Source organism: Prunus persica, chromosome G8 (assembly GCF_000346465.2).
Source record: "Prunus persica cultivar Lovell chromosome G8, Prunus_persica_NCBIv2, whole genome shotgun sequence".
Classification (NCBI taxonomy): Eukaryota; Viridiplantae; Streptophyta; class Magnoliopsida; order Rosales; family Rosaceae; genus Prunus; species Prunus persica.
The window spans coordinates 20,644,100-20,667,380 of record NC_034016.1 but is presented as its reverse complement, the minus strand read 5'-3'; the positions used below and the strand labels follow the sequence as shown (position 1 = coordinate 20,667,380).

Below are 23,281 nucleotides of genomic sequence, written 5' to 3'. Positions count from 1 at the left end.
TTGAGTTAAAAGTCTTTATTTATATATAATTTAGATTTGATTTAAGTATGATAATCTTGATGCCAATGGGGTATAACCTATTAAAAAATGACTTTAATTTGCAGACTAGTAGTTTCAAATTCGAATCCGATGACACTTTAATTGTGTTTGTAAGACACTCTCCTCTCCTTGTAGTTTAGACTTTAAAATAGAAGTATCATTAGATACAGAGCTAAAGAGGTAAACCTTTTTACGTGGCAGTTGCTTTTGGATTTAGATTTTCAACTTCTTCTATTTTGATATTAGGATACAATTGTTGGATATTAACAAACTGATCAGGAGCAGCTCCTGATTCTACAAGAACCAATGCATGGCAATTTATCATGTATAATTTGTCTGATGTACTCATTGAAATATAAAAGTTGATCTAACCCTTGCATCTTCTTTTATTTTCGACAAAGTTTTTTGCACATTACAACTGCAGCTTTATACATCATTCGGGCATATAATGCCGTGAAGAAGTCAGCTTTTGCAGTAAAGATGACTAATTTGTGGTCCAAAAGGCCAGAAAAAAAAAAAATTCAAAATCAAAATCTCAGAGAATGCGATCACAGGAGTGCAGATTTTAGAGACTTGGTGAAAATTGCTAGTTCCTTCAACCCTTCCTCAGGAGTTTTGGCTTCACCCAACAGCCTCACGATTGCACTGCCAACAATGACACCATCAGCTCCCCATCCTGCTACCTGTACAACACTCAAGACTCAGTATCTTGACTGAGGTAGAAGATTAACAATAATAGGCATTCTGGTTTTCTTTTGGTTAAAAGGAGTCCAAAGTCTATAAAGGTAGAGGACAGAATCGAACTTTCGCAGTGAGGGTAAAGTAGTCTACCGTGGGTGTGGGTGTGGCGTGGGACATTCTGAGTTTAACATACTAACCTGTTTCGCCTGTTCGGGCTTTGAGATGCCAAAACCAACTGCTACAGGCTTTGACGTTGCCTGTCACATATAAGGTATGCATGATTACGAGAGACAAAAATATTAAGTTGAAGGGATCATATCAAATGTACAATGTTCTTTTACTTTTTAGCTACTCTAGTAAGGCAGCTCAAATGTTCAAGATGAGTGGTTGATTAGTCTAGTAAGGGATCATATCTCTCCATTTTGTATCAAAGCCTTAAACATAAAAGGCATTTGGATCAAATTTAGCATCAAGATAATATAAGGTCCTGATCCAGCATGAATGCTCGTAAGCAAATGCAAATCCATCAATCGACATGTTGGTCATGATGTCATATTGCACATAAGGCTTGCACTATAAATCAGAAGCGGTAATAGAATTCTGAAAAATTCCACTGTTAGAACTGATTAGAAAGACAAACCTCTTTAATTTCCTTCAAAAGAGCAGGAACTCGTTCATTCACAGATGCACGGGCACCGGTAACTCCGATCGAGCTCACCTATAATTCATCTTAAGACGTCAAGATACAGATAAATTTTTCCAAAAAATAATAAAATGTTCATGTAGCAAACACAACTTGTCAATATTTTATTGATAGGCGTTTTAGCTTTACGCAACAAGACCAAAAAAGCAACAAGAGAGAGAGACAGAGAGAGAGAGAGAGAGAGTTCAAGAACCACATTAGCATCCACTTTCCTGACACTAATAATAGCAAGTATGTATCCAATAACTCATTTTCTAATTATAAGCTAAATGATGATTCCAGAAATTGGACAACCCATAACAGATTTTGAATCTAATTAAACATAAAATACTAAGGATATATATTATTACGAGACAAAACCTTATAACTTTAAACCAAATAAAGGATACCAAAGGAATCTTACCAGGTACAAAAATCCTTCTGAAGCTTCAGCAATGGCCCTCATCCGATCAATTGGTGTAGTGGGCGTAGTTAGTAATACCTGGAAATCACACCAGCAGATGAGATGTATTACAGTCACATCCAAAAGTAACATAAAATAATTTGAAATACTCTCACCATACAAAAAGAATAAAGGGAAAGAAAATTAAGAAACAAACCAATTCAATATTATGTTTCACAGCTTCCTTTCTCAAAATTTCCGTCTCTTCCAATGGAACATCTGGAACCACAAGCCCTACAAACAAATGTGGAATTAGGAATCTAGTCAAATCTCTTATATATATATAAACAAAGGGGTTCACAAATGAGAAAGAGAACTAAAATACCAATGCTTCAATCAAGTACCCAAAAATAGGTATAAAAAGGTCTCTGTAAAAAGATTTATATGACCATTAACTGAATCCACATCTCAATAGAAGGCAAAGGTGCAGTTCAGTCAGTGAAAATACTATCATATTGAAAAATTTTAAAAGATTCAGTAACAAGTACTTATACATTACCATGTACACCAACGTCTCTAATGGTGGACATGAATTCTCCAATTCCACGCTTCAATATTGGGTTATAGTATGTAAAGAGAGCAATTGGGCAAGACAGTTGTGGAATCACCTGTCCATTCAACAAGACTGACATAATTAGATTATTTCAATGAACTCTTGATGTGAATATGCTACTGTCTTGATATGGTTTCTTATTCCTGCATCTCATATTACCATATGAGAATACTTCAGATGCTTATAATCGGCATAGTTCATATGTTACAGCAATCAAAGGGGATAGTAGACACAGTGATAGTAATATATCTAACATAATTTTCACTTAGGAATACAACACCAACAAATATCAATCAAGTCAACATAACATTGCATATATAAACATACCTCCTTCAACATTGAAACAATTGAATTCAGATTGGTCCCCTTTGACAAGGAACGGGTGGTTGCAGCCTAATCAATAGCACACAAGAGGATAAGAACACAGGAACCTATGGCATATAGATTGCCAAAAAGAATATGCAGAAGTATAAAAATGCAAATGAAAATCACTATCATACCTGTATAACTGGACCATCTGCTAATGGATCAGAATATGGCACACCTAATTCGATTATGTCCGAACCACAAGAATCAAGTACCTTCAATGCTTCTGCCGTGATTGAAAGATCGGGATCACCAGCAGTGATGTAAGGGATCAATGCAACCTTAACAGAAAGACATACTTATTAAAACAACAAAATCAGATAAATAAGCCATCTAGTCTAGAATCAACCACAAATCCAAATCCTAAAATGAAATATAGTTCATCTAAAGGACTACCACAATAACAACTTCACTATTGGCAATGATTTATCATTTCTATCTGATCATTTTTCTCCTACTATTTGAATCTCAGTCACAGTCATGTGGAGGGTGGATTGTGCTACTTCAGTTTCAACCAAACTTAGTCAGACCTATTAAACATGCAGAGCTTTTTGGTCAAAACGAAAGCAATCTCAAGAACAATAACTAAACAAAAGGTCTCATCAACCAGCATCTCTTCCCGGGCCCTATTTGGAAATGAAAAATGTGCATTTTGGCGGGTGATTGAAACCCAACTGGTAGTGAGCAAAAAACTAGCAGACTTTAGACTACACAATTCCTTGACGGACCATCCTGGTATTCACGGAGCACAGAAAGCCATAAAATTTGGTGAGTCTGCAAATTTTTCTACAGGGCTTCAAATGAAAGAACAAACATGCAGAACAGGCGCACCAAAGTTTAAAACTTTCTACACTGTAATTCGAAAGTTCCTAAAGCAGATATCGAAATTGCTTACCTTGCCTTGCTCCTTCAACTTTGTGAAGGTTTGGGAGAGACCGACGGCTGGGGTGGTGGTGAGAGCAGCCATTGGAGTAAATTTCTTGAGTGAGAGTGTGGATGCTTGAGATGGAGAGCGCAGAAGCAATGGATTTTGAGGCTTCTTCAGTTGCAGAAAACCAGCTGCAGATTTAAGAGAAGAAGCAGCCATTGGGTTGAGTATATTTCAGTAGGCCCAGTGAGGCTTTTGTAGGGTTTTTTCTTCCAGTTGGCCTTCTTCTGTGTTTGTACACTTGGACTCTCACTTCTCAACTCACCATCATTCTCTCCTCCTTATCTTATATATTGTCTCGGCCGTTGAATTCCGCGCAGTTTTTCCTTTTTTATCTTTTTTTTTTCTTCTTCTTTTATGTATTCTCGGCCAAATTTTTTGGCACAAGTTAATTTGAAGTTTTCTTTTTGGAAATGACACATTTTGTGCAAGTAAATCTCTTGAAGAGGGAAGTGGGTCAAGTTGGTAGGTATACCTAATACTTTTCCTTCTAAATTCTTAACTTTCCAATTTCATAGGTTAGCATTATATAATTTGGATAAAGTTAATAACTTGTAAATTCTGCCTATACAACAATTTATTTTTAGAACGTTACATTTTTTTCTTTGGGGATTCATGAACTTTTTCATTCTAGTAGAGGTAATAATCCCTTTCGTAACTCTCACACATCAATGTTAATTAAGAATGAGATTTTAAGTTAGGATATTTTCCTACGTTGGGAAGAGAAATGCAACTTAGAATATCTTCTTAAGTTGAGAACAGATAGTTGATAAAATTACACACTTCAAAAATGATTTGTACTAAAATTTCCCTCAACAAAATAGTTAGTATATTGAGGCTAATTAGCAATTTCCCATATTAATTTAAGGCAACTATTTTTTCGGACAAACGATATTAGAGGAAAGGGGAATGGAACACAAGACTTCAGTGCAAAGTAGAGGTGTCAGATGGACCAAGCTAGCTAGATACGGCACGAGCACGGCCCACTTAAGTAAGGCCGGCACGACATGGTCCATATCTTTGAGTCGTATCGAGACAAGGTAATTAGGTCCAATGGGCATGGCCGGTCCGTGGCCAGTCATGGACCTACCATTTAAAACCCATTTATTAAATTATATTTCTTTTATAGAAAAATAATACACAATATTATTACATTTATATCTTAAATTCAAATTTATTTCTTTTCTCTAATAATATGTATTAAAATTTAAGTTTTTCTTTATATATAAAATAATGATTTTGTGTTTCAAGTTTCAATTTTTAAAATTCAAACAATAATGTAGTCATTTTTTATTTAAATGTACTTTAAAGAGAGTTATTGCTCACTTTTTTCAACAAATAATAAATCTTGTTAGTATATATATAATTGTAAAATATAATAAATGAAGTTGTAAAAAAAATTACCAAAAAAAAGAAAGAGCAAAACATAAGTCAAATTTGGCGTGGGCCCATTTCGGCCTATTTAGTGACCTGACATGAGCTTGGGCTAGGGTTGATGATTTTTATAAATGAACGAGTCTGAGATAATCCGTTTATTAAATGGACTGACTCTAAATGAACCGGCCCGTTTGACACCTTTAGTGCAGAGGTAGTTTTTTTACGAGAATTCTTTTGATATTGGTCCAATCAAAACAATAGTCCAAAAGTTTTATAAGATATGGGCCTTCATGTCATGATAATGGGCCTTAACTGTTGGGCGGCAAAGTTGTCGCCCGCCAAACACCAACGACAAAACGCTCAACAGTGAATTAAACATAAATTATTACAGTGGCATAGACATGTAAATTGGAGGAAATGCAGCCCCTTTTACAAAAAAGAAAACATTTTTAACCAGATAAAGCCACCTTCACTTTTCGTCCCTCTTTGTCTCTTCGCTCTCAGAGAGTACTGCTGAGGTTGAAGAAAGAAGAAAGCGTATAGCAAAGAGCAAAGCAAACTTCAAAGCTCAAAGCTTTCCCTATCCCTCTTTTTTCTTCATGTAGATGCTCTTTGAAAACCCTAACTCGCTCTCCTACCCGACTCAGCTCGACTCGGTCTGTTATTCTTCCTCCCCATGGCCAACAACCCTTCTGAAGCCCCGGCCGACGATTTCCTCGAGCAAATTCTTGGCCTGCCCAACTTTGCTTCGGCAGATGCTAATTTGGCTGGAAACGACGGAGGCTTGACCGGGGCTCAGGTGTCTCCGTCTTCGATGATGCTTCAGTTAAATTCCGGCGATGGCTCCGGCCATATCGCCGCCGTCGGCGGTGGGTACCGTGGACCGGTTTTCCCGTTAGGGTTAAGCCTGGAGCAGGGAAAGGCTGGATTTTTGAAGCCCGAGGAGGCTTCAGGGAGTGGGAAGCGGTTTCGAGACGACATGGTTGATAGTAGAGGTTCATCTGTGAAAAATGTAAGATTTTCGGCCTATAAAAAATCTTTTTAATTAGGTGGTTTTAGTTTGCTCGAAATTTTGACACTTTTTTTAGTGATTGAATTATAACAAAATGGATTTTCAGATGTTTTGGTGATATGAGTTTGGAGTGTGTAATTGAATACTAGCTGGATGATTGCGTGGTCTTAAGTTGAGTAAAGGAGCTACTGGGGATAAGTTTGTGAATTTGGTTTTATTTGTTTGCTTAATAAGCAACTAGACAAACGAAAGGAAACAAGGACAATCGGAAACTTATAATAAGTTGGTTTTTCATTACTTGGGTGAGATTCAAGTACTCCTATCTGACAAGAAGTAAAATACAAGAGGACACTTCAGTTTGTTTTTGTCAAATACAGGACACTTCTCGGTTACTTGAGAAATGGGAATTAAATGGCTGGCCAGATTCGAACAAAAAACTTACAAATTTGAGTCATGAAAAGCCAAATATTTGAAAGCATTCTGAAGTCAGGGTAAACGGAAGCATGTGAAAAGTGATGGGTGTGCATGTGATTTTAGAGAAAAAGTATCAGAAAACATGAAATCTATTATTTTTAATTTTAATTGTTACAAACGAAGAATAAAATTTATGGTTTTCTTGTAATATATAGGACCATATAAACAATAATTTGTAACTACACTTCAACATGTTAACAACTGGTGTTGATAATTTTATATTGATAGCACATATACATATACATATATGGAAGTATGCATGTGTATGTGTGTGTATCAGTGTAAGTATATATTTCTGTATGTGGGTATATATATGTATGTGTGTATGTATGTATGTAAATATATGTAGGTGTATATGTGTAGCTATGGGAATTCAGAACTTCGGCAGGTTGTCTTATTTTCATGTAATATCTGAATTTTAAAGAGTTGGACATCTATTGATCCACCAAAATGGTTGATGTACTTGTACCTTTTGGGTTTTCCGCTGTGGTGCATTGTTGAGAAACTAGCTCAACTACCGCCCCTAGTAATATAAATTGTCTCATTTTGCAGGTTTTCCACGGTCAACCAATTTCCAATTCAGTTGCTGCAGCACCACATCCACCGGCTATGCGACCAAGGGTGCGGGCTAGAAGAGGACAAGCCACAGATCCACACAGCATCGCTGAGCGGGTAAGTTTGCTATCATTTACACAAAAGAACATCCCATGGAATTCTTATGAAAACATAAACTAGATTGTGATCATGATAAAACCTTTTCTCATGGCTGCACTTGGAGCCATATTTCTTTTTAAAATTTTACCTTTTTTTAAAATTTTCTTTCCTTCTCCTTTATGGCTATTGTATGCTTAATGTACAACTTTTCTGTACAGTTGCGCCGAGAAAGAATAGCAGAGAGAATCAGGGCATTGCAGGAACTAGTTCCTAGTGTCAACAAGGTCAGCAGCACTCCTTTCATGTCATGTTTTGTATTTTCGTTCACTAGAAACATGTTGTTTTATGTGTGTGTATGAGGCGGAGGATAGCTTCCCTAGTTCTTCAAATTGATATAAGTTGTTTAGAAGATGAGCAAGTAAAAAAATTTAATTTTAAACCAATTTAAGAACATATTAGAAATCATTTGGGGGAACAACTTCTTTGGGACCCTGTTATGTTTGGGTTTCAAACAAGGGACTTGATTGGCTGGAGCATTGTGATCATTTCATAATAAATCTAACTTAGATGTGGTGAAATACTGGTGGTCTTGTTTAGAAAGGTCATAATAAATCTTGCTTAATTGCCTAAAATTTGGGTTTGGGATTGGACGGTGCTGTATTCATAAGATAAAGTTTAGGAGTTGAACAGAGCTCGATTCTATTTCCATACAAGGGATTTCTCGTGACTTTTTAAGTGATAACGTACAATGCATGGTACCATGGCATTCCAAAGCTGGTAAGGTGACAAAATGTTCTAGAAAAATAATTGCAATGCTGGTGCTTTATGGATGATTTGCATAGTGTTAAATTTTCTATTCTATGTACTTCTGTTTTGTGCAGACGGATAGAGCTGCCATGCTTGATGAAATCATGGATTACGTGAAGTTCCTAAGGCTCCAAGTGAAGGTAGAGTTATTTAAGGTTCAATGCACATTATCTTATCGCATAAATAATAGGATTCCTATTACTCATTTCTCCCATCTTTTTCAGTTGCTTTACATTCAATATATACTGAAACTATGCTATACTTAAAAGGTCATTAATTTTAGACCAATGCTTATTCCATAGGGGAAGTTTCTCTTTTCGAGAGTGGGTTTGGATGCCCTAGTGTTCCTATAATTTGGGTGTGGTTTTGGTAAGATTTTGTGTCAAATCAAATTATTCTCGTTCATTTAACAACATAGCAATAGGGTAAATTTTGCTTTCTGTTTACTTTTTACTGTTTGACCAATTACTTAGGACCCAAACATATCGCTATTCTGATTTGTTAGGCGTGCGGGGATAGAGTGGAGTTGGTCTTCTTATAATGATGAAGAAAGTGGAGGTTGTTGTCTTTTCTTAATATGCTTAAGTCATCTACTTTACAGGTTTTGAGCATGAGTAGATTGGGAGGAGCTGGTGCTGTAGCACCACTTGTAACGGACATTCCACTATCTTCAGTTGAGGTGATAAATGAAAGTATTTTATATTTGCTCGGTTATTTTATTTATTTCCGTTTCCTTAAACAACTACGCTTCTGTTCTAATGACAGGAAGAAGGTGGCGAAGGTGGTAGAAACCAACCAGCATGGGATAAGTGGTCGAACGATGGCACAGAACGGCAAGTAGCTAAGCTTATGGAAGAAAATGTTGGGGCTGCAATGCAGTTCCTTCAATCAAAGGCTCTTTGCATCATGCCTATCTCACTGGCCTCAGCAATTTACCACACACAACCACCAGACACATCTAGTGTTGTGAAGCCTGAAATGAACCCTCCTTCATAAGAGACCTCAGAAAAAGGGTAGGTATGCATTCCCACGGTCCCACCGAAAAACTCACTAGATGCTCGTGGGTCCCATGTCTTATTTGTCGTTTTCCAAACCCCCCATAGCTTTAGTTGTTTCCTCAGCTTCAAATTGCATTCAAAGTCAGATGCCATAGTTGTTGCTTTTTGCCTTTTCTTTCAACTTTTGTCAAAACAGGGATCGATGTCAATGCCCTAAAAAAATACTAGCAGGCCCCTTCTTGTCTTGCCAGGTTCAAGTAAAGGAGAAGAATTGTCAAAGCTCACTTGATATGCTCTTCCTTTTTTGTATCAATGGTGGGGGTAGTGGAAAATGATGGAAGCCCTTTTCCAGTGGGGCTCTCATTGTTTCTCAGTGGGCTGTGGGGCCTACTTTCTTAAAGGATTAGATGAGTATGTATAAATATTATTATTTTTATCAATGTATGTTAGAGGAGTGTAATATAGAGGTGGGATAATATGGATGCATAATTGTTGCTAGTTTGAAAAATGCTGGGTGTTCCAACTCCTGCAGTAATTGACAATCCTACTTTTTTTGGGTTTAGGGTTTCAATTCTCCCGAATCATTATTGGAGGTTAAATCATTGAGAAAGAGAGAGAGCTTTGAGAGTTATTTTTGGCGGCCCAAATTCATTTTTCAAAAGTAAACGCCACTGGACTTTTTCATATGTTCCAACTTCCAACTACAAGACCTATAAGGAAGCAAGATGGTCCGGATGGAAAACATCAACAACCAAATGTTGAATGCGTGAACATTCCTATATTTCTAGCGCATCCCGCTTTCCAATTCCAATTCTACGTTTAAATTATCTTGAGGCTCTCTGCAAATTCAATTGATTTTAAGTTAGATATTCATATTTTAACAACTTCATATCGACTCACATGTGAGATAGGCCAGTTCATCATAGCTGAACTACATGCCGACGCATTAGTGTTGATTGTATGAGTGACCCGTTTGTTGCGTATACTGGGGCTTGTCCGTAGCGTAGTGGCTTTCTTAATTGGGTTTGATCTGCTCATTAAATCTGATGGGCCTTCCGAGGACTTTTGGAAAATTAAAGTGGGGATGCATGGGCCTTTCGGGACGTGTTGAATCCAAGATGATATATGGGTTCCGCCATGGGAGATCTGCTTGAGATAATGTGGCCCAAACCCTGTGAGAATTTTCGTTATTGTTATTTTCCTTTTATTTGAACCCTCCTCCTTGGAGAATTAAGATAAGCGTAGTGTTATAGTAGCATTATCCGACAACGGCGGAGGTTTGGCACCTTCACCTGAAAACCCGATAGCAATGGCGTTAGAGAGAGCACTGCCAGCAGCAACAAGCACAACCTTCCTCACAAACCCCAAAGTTCCCTCCTTTTTCCCAACCACAACCTCCAACCACAACCACAGCCACTTAGCCTTCGCACGGCGCCGTTTCAATATCAAATGCTCGATGGATTACAGTAGAGACCAGTACAACAACAATGGCAGCAGCAGCATTCAAGTGCCCATAGCGTATCCTAGACCGGCTGAGGTTCAGTGGAAGAAGGAGCTGTGCAATACGGTGCACCTCATCGGCGTCGTCGGTCTTCCCATTGAAATTAAGCACCTTCCCTCTGGAAAGGTCGTCGCTTGGACCCGCCTCGCCGTCAAGAAATCATCTTCCGACACCTCATGGTATTATTTTCTTCAATCTTTTGGGTTTAATCATGATTTGCAGTTGATGATGCTCATTTAATTATTGGGTTTTGAATTTGATGACTACTGTGTAAGAATTTTGTTCAAATCCTTTCAATTAGTGTGGTGTGGTTGTGCTTATTAAATTCAAGTGGGAAATACAAATTTTTGATGTTTGTATCGCATCACAATGTTTTTCTGTTAATTATGAGAGGTGGGTTTTTTTTTTCTTTTTCCAGGATCAATTTGACATTTTGGGATGAGATGGCGCATGTTGCTTTCCAGCATGTAGAGAAAGGCAATCAAATATATGTCATTGGTCGTCTGATTACAGATTCTGTTGAAACCAATGAAGGGAAGCAGCAGACTTACTATAAGGTTCTTTGGCTTTGTGGTCTTTTCCATTTGTTATTTTTAGTTTTGTTCTTCTAGTTTGTTTGTGTTTTATTTTAGATAATGATTTGTTTTTCCTTAATTGTTATTCTGCAGGTAGTTGTTCAGCAACTGAATTTTGTTGAGAAGGGCTTTTCATCTTTGGTCTTGAATGATCATGACTCTGATTCAATTACAGCAGGCAAGTCATATCTTCAGTAATGTTTTAGGTCTTGATAAGATCAGGGGTGGCGCTCTTTCTCATTGTCGTTCTTTTTTCTTGCAGTTAGAAATACTGGCAACGGTGCCGCAAAGAACAGTACAGAAACCACACAAGAATTGTGGCAAGCCTTTTTTGCTAATCCAGTGGACTGGTGGGATAATAGGAAGACCAAGGTACTTCATGCAATCACTATAAAAAGTTGCATCTAATATCTTTTCTTGTTGTTTTTGTATGGCATAAAAATGTTTGAGCAGAGGTGCTTGTGTGTGTGCACACGTGCAGAAACACTGTTGGGAAATGACAACAAGAAACTCTGTTTTCTGATTTGGTCTTAGCTCAATGCATGAACATCTTCACCCACCGTATATATCAAACCAAATTTGGAATTTCCGGTGCCTGAAAACTAGTATTATACTACATAACTGAGAGAAAACTATAATGGATGAGCTGTGGTACTACAAAATGATTGGGAATGAAATGTTACAAATTGCAGCTTTTCATGCTAGGTGTATGCCATATGTAGTTCATGGTTGATGATAAAATTTAGCTTATCTGAGTTAGAGCTACTGTGATACCCAAGTTTTAAACGCTCTATGCACTCATATCATCTGCTGTTTGTTCAGATTTTGATAAAAATATGTGAAGTCAGACTTGTTTATTCTTAATTTTGTTTTGTGATTTTCAGAGGAACCCAAAATATCCGGATTTTAAGCATAAAGATACTGGAGAAGCCTTGTGGATTGAAGGCCGGTACAATCCGCCATGGGTGAAATCCCAACTTGCTATACTGGATTCAAGAATGGGGACCCTTAATGACCAAGATCTTAAGATGCACTCAAATATATTTGCTGGGGATGATTTTTCGCCTTTCTAAGTGCTTGCGGTACTACTTGTATTGTAGGAAACCAGTGTCGAAGGGGTAATTTATGTATAGATTATCAATTTTTGGTGGAGATACTGAAGAATTCGGCTTTGATTCTATAGTTTTGTATCCTATATTTTTCAATTTATATGACGTGCTGCTAATTAATTTGCTATCCATTCATCTGGAACTTGCCCATTGCCATTACAATTTAGAATTTTGACATCGAAATCGCGCATATTATCAATTTAATTACAACAGCACCAGCAATTTATAGCTCAGGCTTTGTGTAATCTTATTGTTACATATAATATATAATATTAAGATAAATGGAACATTTCATCTTCTGTACAATTTGATCTCAACTAACAAGTTCCAGTACTTTTTCTTTACATATTGATTTTGAAAGGGGAAAATCAAAATGTATCCTGAGCTACATATATCTGTCTGTCTTTTCTGTAGTAACCTCAAATTCTCAGCAATTGTTGGAGAACCCAAGCAAAATTAAGGAGTTCCATGTGTCTCCTTGATGCATATATATTTGTCTTTCATTAAAGCTTGTGTGTGGTTGTTTTCAGAAACAAGAAGTCAATCCTCTAGCTTCAGTTCCTTTCATGATTCTCAGCCTTTTGCAGGAAGACACAAACATACTGCAAACAACAACAAAAAATCTCATGAGTTTCGAATTTTTAAGATATCAAACGCGAAAGGAAACTGAAGAGATATCTAATCAAAAGAAAAAAGAACTTACTTCCATGGGACATCTCCAACAAGCATCCAGTCACCATCCTTATCTTCATAAGTAGGAGCAAAGTCAGATCCATTAATGTAGCCTTGTGTCTCTGAGTAGTTTCCAATATTGGAGAGGTTGAACATGTTCTCCAAGGCCTTGAGGAGTTCTGGGTAGCTCTTGTATACCTTGAGATCAATCTTCCTCAGATAAGGAGCTCCATCGACGCTTACTTTCACGTATGCCTCTGGCTTTCTTGCTTGCATGCTGTTTTTCCTATAAGATCTCACTGGAGGCCACCCAACTATTTGTGTCCTGCACACATTTCAGTAACCAAAACATAATTAATTAAACTTTCTCAAAACATAAACATAAAACAAAATTCATAATCCCTTTTTTTTTTTTTTTAGTAATTGGTTTTGTTTAGAGTTTATATATGAATTGCTTACTTGGTGGGAGGGGCATCTGTGTGATCAGAATTTGTACAACACTCCTCCGCCGTTGGATCGGGTGATGACCTCTTGTTGTTCCTAGGAGGAGGAGGTGTTGCTGCTTGTTTGTTCTCAGGCTCTTCTGTGCTTCCAGGCAATCCCAATCTCAGCTCAGTTGCCTTGAAATTGAGCTGGTCTTCATTGTTCTCATATTTCACTGACCCTTCCATCTTAATCGATTTGCTACAACCCTTGTTTAGTTAGCAGATTGCACACCTAGCAGTGGAAAAATGAGAGAGAAAAATACGCTTCTGTTGCTCTAAGATTTGTGTGTTTCAGTCAGGTGGAGTTGAAGTTTGATTTGGTTTTGTTGATGAAAAAGAGGTGATGGCACTCAAACTTTTATAGGATGCAGTCTGAATTGTGAGAGGGACAAGAAATATTTAGGTGATTTTCTTTTTCCATGGTGCATGGCAGCATGAGATTCACTCATTATTCTGATAAATGTTAACATCACATGCTTGTCCCCCACGCGTTAGTTGAATGACCAACCACAGGTCGACAATTGGACATACTGGAATTTCAAAGTGGGGCCTACATGAATAACATTTGTGCATCACATTGTATAGATCCCATCTCCAACATAAGTAAAATGTGAGATTACTGTGTAGAAATGTGTTTCATAATATGATTCATAAGTGTGATAAAAAATAGTCTTACTAGAGTGTGTTCAATTTTGAGCCGTGTTTATCTACACACTAATGAAGAGAAGTTTTTGAGAATCCGTCTAAAATATATGATAACACATTCAGAAAAATAAAACCAATAAAAAGTTGGATTAAACCAACAAACAAAAAGCCTGTAAATGTGGTTGAATAGGTTACGTGATCCAATAGTTGAACCTAAGAATTTTCTGTGAATGAACAACTTAGAGTTATGGATGCATGCAAGAATCACAATGCATTGGTTGAGAGTCACTCACTCACTTGTAGAGGATTATCCTTGGCATTTCTCTTTAATTTTATTACATTTTTTTAATATGGTAATAAATTTATTTTTAATTGATTGGTTGTGGGTGGTAGATCGATTTTCTTGGTCTGGGTCAGACAGGTGAAGATATGGATGCTACTCACATGAGGAACAACGTGCAGTTTGGTGCCCAATGGGAGGGGGACAAAGGAGGGACCAACAAAGTCGATGGTATTGAAGACCGTGGACCAATCATGGACGGCTCTGATGGGCTCTTCGAGTGGGCTTTGGGACTGTCGATACAAAGACCGTTGGATCAGGAGGCTGAAACGGAAAACAGCCCATGTGACTGCGAACGGTCCCACGTGGATGTTGTTGATTGGAAAGGCATTGGCCATGTGGGTAGAGATAAGTGGGACCGGATTTTATTGGCCTGTGGTTACATGACATGTGGGATTACATGTGGTAGGGTCAGCTTACCATTCCCGTTCTCTCTTTGCCTCAACCCTAATTGAACTTTGGGTGGTTGCACCAAAATAATTATAAAACCCACATAAATATATAATTATATTTTTAAAATAGTATATTAGTAGTTATGAAAAGTATAAGCACACAATTAAATGTTTTAACGAGACATAAATCATATTTTTAGTAAAGCATATTATAATTGAGTTACAATTAATCTCCTTAAATATGTTGAATAGAAGCCTTAGCAACACATGACTTAACTATCTTTGGTAACACTTTTGCTTCTTTCTCTTTCGTTTTTTATTCACGATTGTGTAATATTGTAGTTGCTACTAAAAGTTATGATTAAACTAATTAATGAATTAACTTATCACAACATATGGCTATTCTAAAAAATGCAATGCTACGCGTCTTCTACAGCTGGACTAAGAGTATACATCTCGTTGTACATAATTGTGTCTTCTACAATTGAAGTAAGAGTATACATCTCGTTGCACATAAGCGTGTCTTCTACAGCTGGACTAAGAGTGTGTATCTTCTACAGCTGGACTAAGAGTATACACCTCATTGCACATAAGTCTCTCTCACGCAGCCGAGTTTGAAGTTTTTTTAAAAGAATTTATGCCTTTATGGATTAAGTTAGATGCAATGCACTACGGTTCTGTGGATTTGGTGAAACATAAAGTATATGTTGACGGTGAAAATGACCACATATTCGTGCATGTATATATATACAATCTGGGCAGTTCCAAGCAATAGAAATAAAGTCATGAGTTATGACAAAAATTGAATAGAAAGTAGAGCCTTGTCTTGTATGTGAAGCAACTTTTCCATGGATCATCTGGGTATCAATTAATTTTGCCAAGTTGTTTAATCTTTGAACGTGATCTTTTCTTTTGCCCCATAACATAGTCCATAGGGCCTAGGCCTAGCTAGCTACTTCCCAATATGTTATGTTGAGTCTAGTATTCCAAGTTCCAACAAATGAAAATGGAAAAGAAAAAAGAAAACCCTAACAGACACCGACACAACCTAGCTGGTTTGAAGCAACTTTTGGAATTGGCCAGCAAAGTCTTGAGTTTTTCGACAGGGAAATATGAACACGCACTGTACACACACCAAGAAGACAACTCAGAATTGATAGCCATGCATAAAAGGAGGAGCAACGGACAAAGACAAGTGTCACAATTGAGCTACATTTGAGGCCCCGTAATTAATTTAATTTATTGTAATAATAAAAACCCTATCTAAAGCTTAACATTTGCATGCATGGACCACAGTACAGACATGATAAGAATTCAGGGTCTACCTCCTTTCTAATCTTTGTCAATTTCACGGTAATCAAGTTTATGCCCCATAGACGTGACTCGTGAATTAAATCAGTTAACCAATAATATTGTGCCCACTTCTTTACTTCCGAGTTCCATCCTCCTCCCGATAAAAGTTTATGCATGCCCCTACATTTTGATTTTCCCATTGTAATTAATGCATGAAAAATACAACTCTAATATAAATCATAAACCAGCATGCATATGGGTTCGTACGTACCAATCAGCAATGTACTCACACGTGTGACATGATAAGACTGACGTTGATTTGATCCATGTGGGGCAGCTGCCACACGTGTGTGCAAATATTTGAAGTTTTGGACTTTTTGGGGTTTTAAAGAGGAGCTGAGAGAAGGCCCATTCTCCCTGTCCCTACTACCCGAAGAGATGTCCCTGGCTCCAATTCCTTGCTCGCTGGCCCACTCTGTCTTTGTTTGCTATGCGTTTGCCAACTGCCTTGTTACGTACAAATATTAACATGCATGGTGGTCCTATATCCATCATGCATCCATATGACATGCCACGAGGCCATGCCCATCTTTTATGTCATGTCTCTTCTCGCAACTTGTCATACTCATACATTATTATACGTACAATATATATAGCATCACTCAATTAGATATGAGCTGTGCTATCTAGAATCGCCCCCGTTAAGCATGGATTGATGTCAGTCGTTGATGTCTTCTGACACTCACTTACATTAACATACGATTTAAAAGCACTCACGCGTGTGTACAGATATTACGTAACGTTGGCTACCTGCAGCTAGTAATAAATAGAAGACCCACAACTAGCTAGATAATGTTAATGCTACTATACAGAATGTGTACACACTTTGTAACCTAGGTGTGAACTTAAACTTGGTTTATGACCGACTATCGTATGCTTGCATATGTAACAAGTAATTCGAGAATCTGTTCGTGCATGTTAAACCGTTGCTTTGATAATCGTATTATTTATATATATAATTTTTTTTTTTTAAACAGCCAAATTAAATGGTAAACGGTGGATCCATATGCAGATTAGCATGTGTTGCATGCATGAGGCTGCTTGGCTGCATGTTCATCGAAATTTAAATGGAGGAAATATATATATATATATATATATATATATATAGGTATGTATAACGAACTTGTCTACATTGTGTTGTTGACCACTTGTTGCTTCAAACCCTAATCCCAAAACTATTTGACTCTCTCTTTTTAACATGCATCTTATAACAGACCACCGTCCAACGAAATAAACAAGTTCTAGTTGTGTGGTGAACGGGAAAAAAATTAATTTTTATTTTTATTTTTAAAGATGGAATAAACTAGCACTGCCCATGATTTATAATCATTGATAAATTATTGCACCCAAGAAAATAAACTAAAATTATATATAAAGAAGAGAAAAATGTGATGATTGAATTACAATGATTACTGATCATTAGCATTTGGACAGACGGGTGTTTCATTATACTTTTTTTTGTTAATTATCTGGTTATTCCGCGCATATATATATATATATAAAAGGAGTTTGTAGCTCAAGTATTTAAAAGAAATTATCTTTACACCCGAAATCATTTGTTCTAGTCTTTTCTCCCCAGGTTGCTTGTATTATTGTATCTCAAAAATTATATATTAATGTAATCTATCTTCTCTGGATGAGAAGATCTATCTCTAAGCATCTGGCTGGGCTTGGGTGGATCAGTGTGTGAGCAACAAGAGAAAAGAGAGGAATTTATGAAGTTGAAAATGGATGCATGGTCAATGGGTCAATGGCTCAGTTTTGGTCTCATGGCATTCATTAATTAATTGGGTTTAAGAGGGGAAATTAAAAAATAAAAGAAAAAGAAGAAGAATTAAATTAATTTAAGAGAAGGCGAGTCTCAGTGGGATGCCCTGCAGCGCCGCACATGGGATCGGGTTTGACGCTTAGGGTGACAGACCCAACAACTTCACATGGCGACTCTTGTGGGCCCAAATCCAATTTCAATTCAATTTTGCACGACCCACCCAATGAATCCCACTCACTATTGGGTCCCACCCCCTGCTCAACCAAAAACAAGATTTATTATACCATTTTTCTTCCTCAACTATAAATTAGTATCTATAAATCATTGTTTACCAGCTGCCAAACATTTTTGAATACCTTAACAAGAAGGTTAGGGGTAGGGTTAGTGGCGTGTGGGGGCGTCTAAGTAACTGACTCTTGCATTGTAGATGCATGCAGTTTTCATTGTGAAATTTACATTCATCTACGATTAGGAATTACTAATTACGTACACATGACGAACAATTAACTGTAACAATTTTCACAAAGTATAATTATAAACGAACACCACTGTGATCGGTACATACAATTTTGAAGTAACATCAAGACAGATCAAACACCACATATTGGCCTAACAACAAACAGTTAAGAGTGCCTGTCAAATAATTGCACGACTTTGTGCTTTTCTTCCAACAATTTCTTTTGGTGAAGCGATATGTGTATGTAGCACATAGCCATAGATACCATAAAAGGGTACAACCCAACATTTACTTTTAGCATGTTTGGCCAGCAATATGGTGGCGTAGAGGAAACACCAAGGCATGGCATTGTGTATATATAATAATTATACGACATGGAAATCAATTAATTTTAACCCCTTTTGATTCACCAAATGTTGTTGGATATTTTATCTTATATTGGAGATGTCAAATGCAAAATGTTAAATTTGAATGTGATAGTTTATGTGCAATTTGACATTTCGGAAAAAATTAACTCCACCCAAAATGCTAAATATCATATTATTTTATTATATTTTAAAAACAAATTGGGCCTACATAATGCATAAAGTTTTAAAAAATGGTAAATATCATATTATTTTATTATATTTTAAAAACAAATTGGGCCTACATAATGCATAAAGTTTTAAAAAATGGTAAATGATAGTGGGGTTCATTAAAAAAATATTTGACATCAAGCTTTTTGATATGTTATTTTTGACATATCTCTTTCAGCCTTCAAATTCACGTAGGATTTGACTACTTGGTTGAAGCAACTTTAACCTTCAATTTTTGACATTTCATGTCCATGTGACAATTTGACATATCGATTAGAGATGCTCTAAAACGAAGCATGGATTTTTGGTAAGTACCATGAGGTGTCCGGGCCAGCTTGCGTGCACCTCGACTAATCCCTACTCGCTGGCCACCAGGTGTTGCAACTACTAGGACTCGAACTAAGGAGCAAACCCAGCTGAACTCCAGAGTCTTACCCAAATGACGGACAAACCACTGGACCACTCTTGGTATCGAAACATGTACAGTGAGACGTCTAACTCTAAATAATTATTCACATTAAATTCGATAAGTCCTTCTGGCCAGGAATTTTAGAATAATTCTTCTCTCATTGATTGTTTCCTTAAGGGACCGCGAAGGAATATTAATTTATTTAGAAACCAGTTAGAGGACCATCAACATTTAGATCAAGTTGTCACTTATCAATTCTTATGGATTAATTCATGATGTTTAAATGATTGTCAGCCATATATATTCCGTCTTAGAAATTAAACCCACCCATATCTTGCTCCATATAAATTTAAAGAAAGGAACAACTTCCAGCATTTTGGGCACATATTTTGTAGAAATATCATGGCTCGGGTATCACAGATTCACAGGAAAAGAAAGAGTAAGAAGTCAGATATGAGATCACAGGGAGAGGGAATCAAGAAGAAGATTTCATTTTTTTCATTTGTCAGTTCATCCATAGATTATAAATATAGTAGAGGGAACGAACTAAGCGAGCATGAGCATGAGCATGAGACGATATGTAAACTACTGAAACGTCCTAATTAATTAGTTTGAAACTTTCACAAACACAAATATAAAATTTTCACCACTTATTTTAAGTTTATGTTTAATCCGATAAAGAAATGAGTTATTAAAAATTGAGCTAAAGGGGACGTTTGGGATTAGAGAATTGTTGTTGCTCCCTCCCTAAGAGGGGGAGAGGTAGCCCTAAAAAGAGTGAAGAGGTTAGAATAAATTGCCCTAGTTGGTAATAGACCCAGCTGGATCTCCCCTTCCAAGAAAGATGAAATTGGTGAGTGAATTTCTTGAGCTCTTAAACTTACTGATCCGATGCTTGCACTTGCACATCTACACAATAATCTATGACCAAAATCTTGGTTGATGGCCCCCTTTACGTAGCTAGCTCATGAATCTTCAAAGTAGTAATTAAAAATTAAGAAATTTAATCAAATGATTAACCTGGGTGCAAGTTGTAACCCTTATTTTTCATACTCGAGATCATTATAATGCAAAGAATATATATTTGGCTCTTTACATGTAAAGGAATTATTCATCCTTACAACAAGCAAGTTACAATCTGACAAATACACATAAATTTCTCTTTTCGTAATTTTAATGAATTATTTTTGCATATATTTCAAATTCAGCGATGTCATATATATAATTGAATTTGATAGATAGTGGAGCCCAAGATGACTATTGTATTGGAAACAAGCAGTGAAAATCAATTGGCAAAAGAAAGAAGCCAATATATATAAATATATAGGTTTGTCCAGAGAGTGCAGTGTCCACGATCCACACCCTCCACACAAGAATCATAGGATAGATAACATCACACACAGTGGTGTCGTCACGTAGCCCAGCAAGGTTGTAGAAGACAGCTCACACAGTCTGCCACGTGTCACTGACCCATTTCCGGGTGTACAGTGCACCCATTCGCATATTAATACCGACGCAGCCCAAACAGACCCTCCTTCCTTCCCTCCCTTCCCCACTATAATTATTTCTGCACTACTAGAACCACCACAAGCTAAGCCAAACCAGCTATATAGAAAGAGAGAGTGAGTTTTTTTTTTTATCAGCAAGAGAGAGAGAGAGAGAGAGAGAGAGAGAGATTAATAATCAAGAGTTAAGGGTGTAATTAAGGTGATCATTATCTTCAGATGGGGTTTGAAGAGACGGAGCTGAGGCTAGGGTTACCAGGAAATGGTGGAAGCCATGAAGGAGATCAAGCGGCAGCGGTGACGATGAGGAAGAGAGGGTTCTCTGAAACTGAGAGCAGTGAGGATGAGATCAGCTGTGAGACAAGCTGTGTGGATTTGAAGCTTAACCTTTCTAATTCTAAGGAGCAGGCAATAACTACTGGGAAAGATGTAACTGAAAAGTCCAAGACCAACAAGGACAACAAACTTGATCTCCCAGCTGCTGATCCTGCAAAGCCTCCAGCCAAGTAAGTCGTTGATGATGATGATGATGATAATATCACTGTTTTTTTTTGTTTTTTTTTTTTCTGGAGTAAGTATGTACGCATGTGCGAATGCTTGTTGTTTTTGCCATATAATAATTGATGGTACTTGTGGAGATAAATTTTTGTATGCTACGGGTACACCACGTAACTGGTGTATCATTCCATACACATGGAACATAAAAAAAATTACTCCCTATGTGTATAATTGATGCCATTTATGTAGCCTTCTATATCTCTATAGTTAATTATTAATATTTACCAGTCGAAGTGATTTTAATTTAGCTCCATCTCTTAGATTTCTACTAGCTAAAATTATTTATTGTGTGACTAGAAATCTAATTAAGGGGCTAAAGATATCGATGTGTAAAATTGTTATAGTTTGAAATACATGTTTTCTAATTTTTTTTTTTTTTTTCCAGTATGTAAAACTGAGCTTTAGATTTGCTTTCATATGTGTAATTTTAGACACTTCGAATTCATACAAAAAAGAACTGAAAAGGAAATTAAGACATTAGATCTTGCACAAAGTTACTGTGATAGAATTATAAGTGGATCTTCATACCCCAAAAAAACACACCAGCTATAGTAGTATATTGTTAATGATGTTTATTATGGTCAGATTAATTATAATGGAAAAGTAATATTTATTAATATATAGGGCACAAGTTGTGGGCTGGCCACCGGTGCGATCGTTCCGAAAGAACATGTTCACGGCGTTGCAGAAGAGCCCGAGTGATAAAGAAAGTGAGCACAACAAGGGCAGCAGCAATGCAGTGACGTTGGTGAAGGTGAGCATGGATGGCGCACCCTACCTTCGCAAAGTGGACTTGAAGATGTACAAGAGTTACCCTGAGCTCTCTGATGCCCTAGCCAAAATGTTCAGCTCCTTCGCCATCGGTAATTAGTAATTAACTTTTAATTAAGCCAAATATATATGGAACAAATTTCAATTATTCTGATACTTGGGAAGGAAAAAAAAATTGCAATGATTGAAGGAAACTGTGGATCCCAAGGAATGAAGGATTTCATGAATGAAAGCAAGCTGATGGATGTGCTCAAGGGTTCTGATTACATTCCAACATATGAAGACAAGGATGGTGATTGGATGCTGGTTGGCGATGTCCCATGGGAGTAAGTTCACTATTTCTCTACCCTAGCTAGCTAGCTAGCTCATGCAAATCAATAATAAAATTATTATTTGTCAAAAAAAACTTCTCATTTGTTTTCCTTTCATGCAAGCAGGATGTTTGTTGAATCATGCAAGAGATTGCGCATAATGAAGGGCAAAGAGGCTGTTGGGCTGGGTTAGTATCTAATCTTCAATGGCATAGACATAATTAACCACCATTAATCTTGATTATCCTATAAATTTTTCGTGATTAAGTTAAAACTCTGGAATGATTTTTTCAGCACCAAGGGCCATGGAGAAATGCAAGAACAGAAGCTAAAAGCACTTAGCAATGAATCACCACAGCCTGCTCCTTTGATCTCGTCGCGGTGGCTGCAATAAACCAAAACCACCAAACACGGCGCAACGCGCAGATGGATTGAGCAGCATGTTTGGGTGATGAAATGGATATGTTTGTTTGTAAGATTGATTAATTAATGTTTATGGTTTGATATATGTGTAATTATTGAATATGAGATACATATATTTTGAGCTTATTTATTTTTAATCATGGCCAGACAGAACCATTAAAACTGGATCTTAAGTTTGAAGTACGTCCAAGGACGGGGCTTGGGGTTTGCTTTGTTTAGTGTTGCAATAATGGCTTGCTTAAGCATAATAATGTAACGTACCAGTTAATTAATTTTGTTGTATTTAAGTAATGTGTGTTGTTCTTAATTTTGATCCTTCAATTATTTTTATGTATGGTCTTTTTCTGTGTATTAAAAAAATATTAATTGGGATGCTCCAGGACGTCGTTTTTTCGGGG

The 23,281-nt window shown here is 36.9% G+C and overlaps 5 protein-coding genes across 5 annotated transcripts; 3 read left to right on the top strand and 2 right to left on the bottom strand.

The window, feature by feature from the left end:
* Positions 364-4,250, bottom strand: LOC18768054 (tryptophan synthase alpha chain). The gene is made up of 9 exons (XM_007200388.2): positions 3,680-4,250; positions 2,919-3,065; positions 2,746-2,811; positions 2,365-2,473; positions 2,023-2,099; positions 1,827-1,904; positions 1,361-1,438; positions 918-977; positions 364-722 (listed from the first exon to the last, which is right to left on the bottom strand). Exons 1-9 carry the CDS (start codon positions 3,869-3,871, stop codon positions 588-590), a joined length of 942 nt encoding a protein of 313 aa, XP_007200450.1. The 5' UTR covers positions 3,872-4,250; the 3' UTR covers positions 364-587.
* Positions 5,556-9,601, top strand: LOC18768520 (transcription factor UNE12). The gene is made up of 6 exons (XM_007201774.2): positions 5,556-6,101; positions 7,128-7,247; positions 7,448-7,513; positions 8,111-8,176; positions 8,638-8,715; positions 8,802-9,601. Exons 1-6 carry the CDS (start codon positions 5,766-5,768, stop codon positions 9,030-9,032), a joined length of 897 nt encoding a protein of 298 aa, XP_007201836.1. The 5' UTR covers positions 5,556-5,765; the 3' UTR covers positions 9,033-9,601.
* Positions 10,202-12,346, top strand: LOC18768064 (protein OSB4, chloroplastic). Its single transcript, XM_020569832.1, has 5 exons — positions 10,202-10,714; positions 10,954-11,092; positions 11,204-11,288; positions 11,373-11,482; positions 11,995-12,346. Exons 1-5 carry the CDS (start codon positions 10,344-10,346, stop codon positions 12,181-12,183), a joined length of 894 nt encoding a protein of 297 aa, XP_020425421.1. The 5' UTR covers positions 10,202-10,343; the 3' UTR covers positions 12,184-12,346.
* Positions 12,389-13,752, bottom strand: LOC18767398 (auxin-induced protein 22D). The gene is made up of 3 exons (XM_007201785.2): positions 13,351-13,752; positions 12,923-13,216; positions 12,389-12,821 (listed from the first exon to the last, which is right to left on the bottom strand). The coding sequence occupies exons 1-3, from the start codon at positions 13,560-13,562 to the stop codon at positions 12,746-12,748; spliced, it is 582 nt and encodes a 193-aa protein (XP_007201847.1). The 5' UTR covers positions 13,563-13,752; the 3' UTR covers positions 12,389-12,745.
* LOC18768141 (auxin-induced protein AUX28) lies at positions 20,659-23,190 on the top strand. Its single transcript, XM_007201338.2, has 5 exons — positions 20,659-21,326; positions 22,003-22,241; positions 22,340-22,475; positions 22,587-22,648; positions 22,755-23,190. Exons 1-5 carry the CDS (start codon positions 21,040-21,042, stop codon positions 22,790-22,792), a joined length of 762 nt encoding a protein of 253 aa, XP_007201400.1. The 5' UTR covers positions 20,659-21,039; the 3' UTR covers positions 22,793-23,190.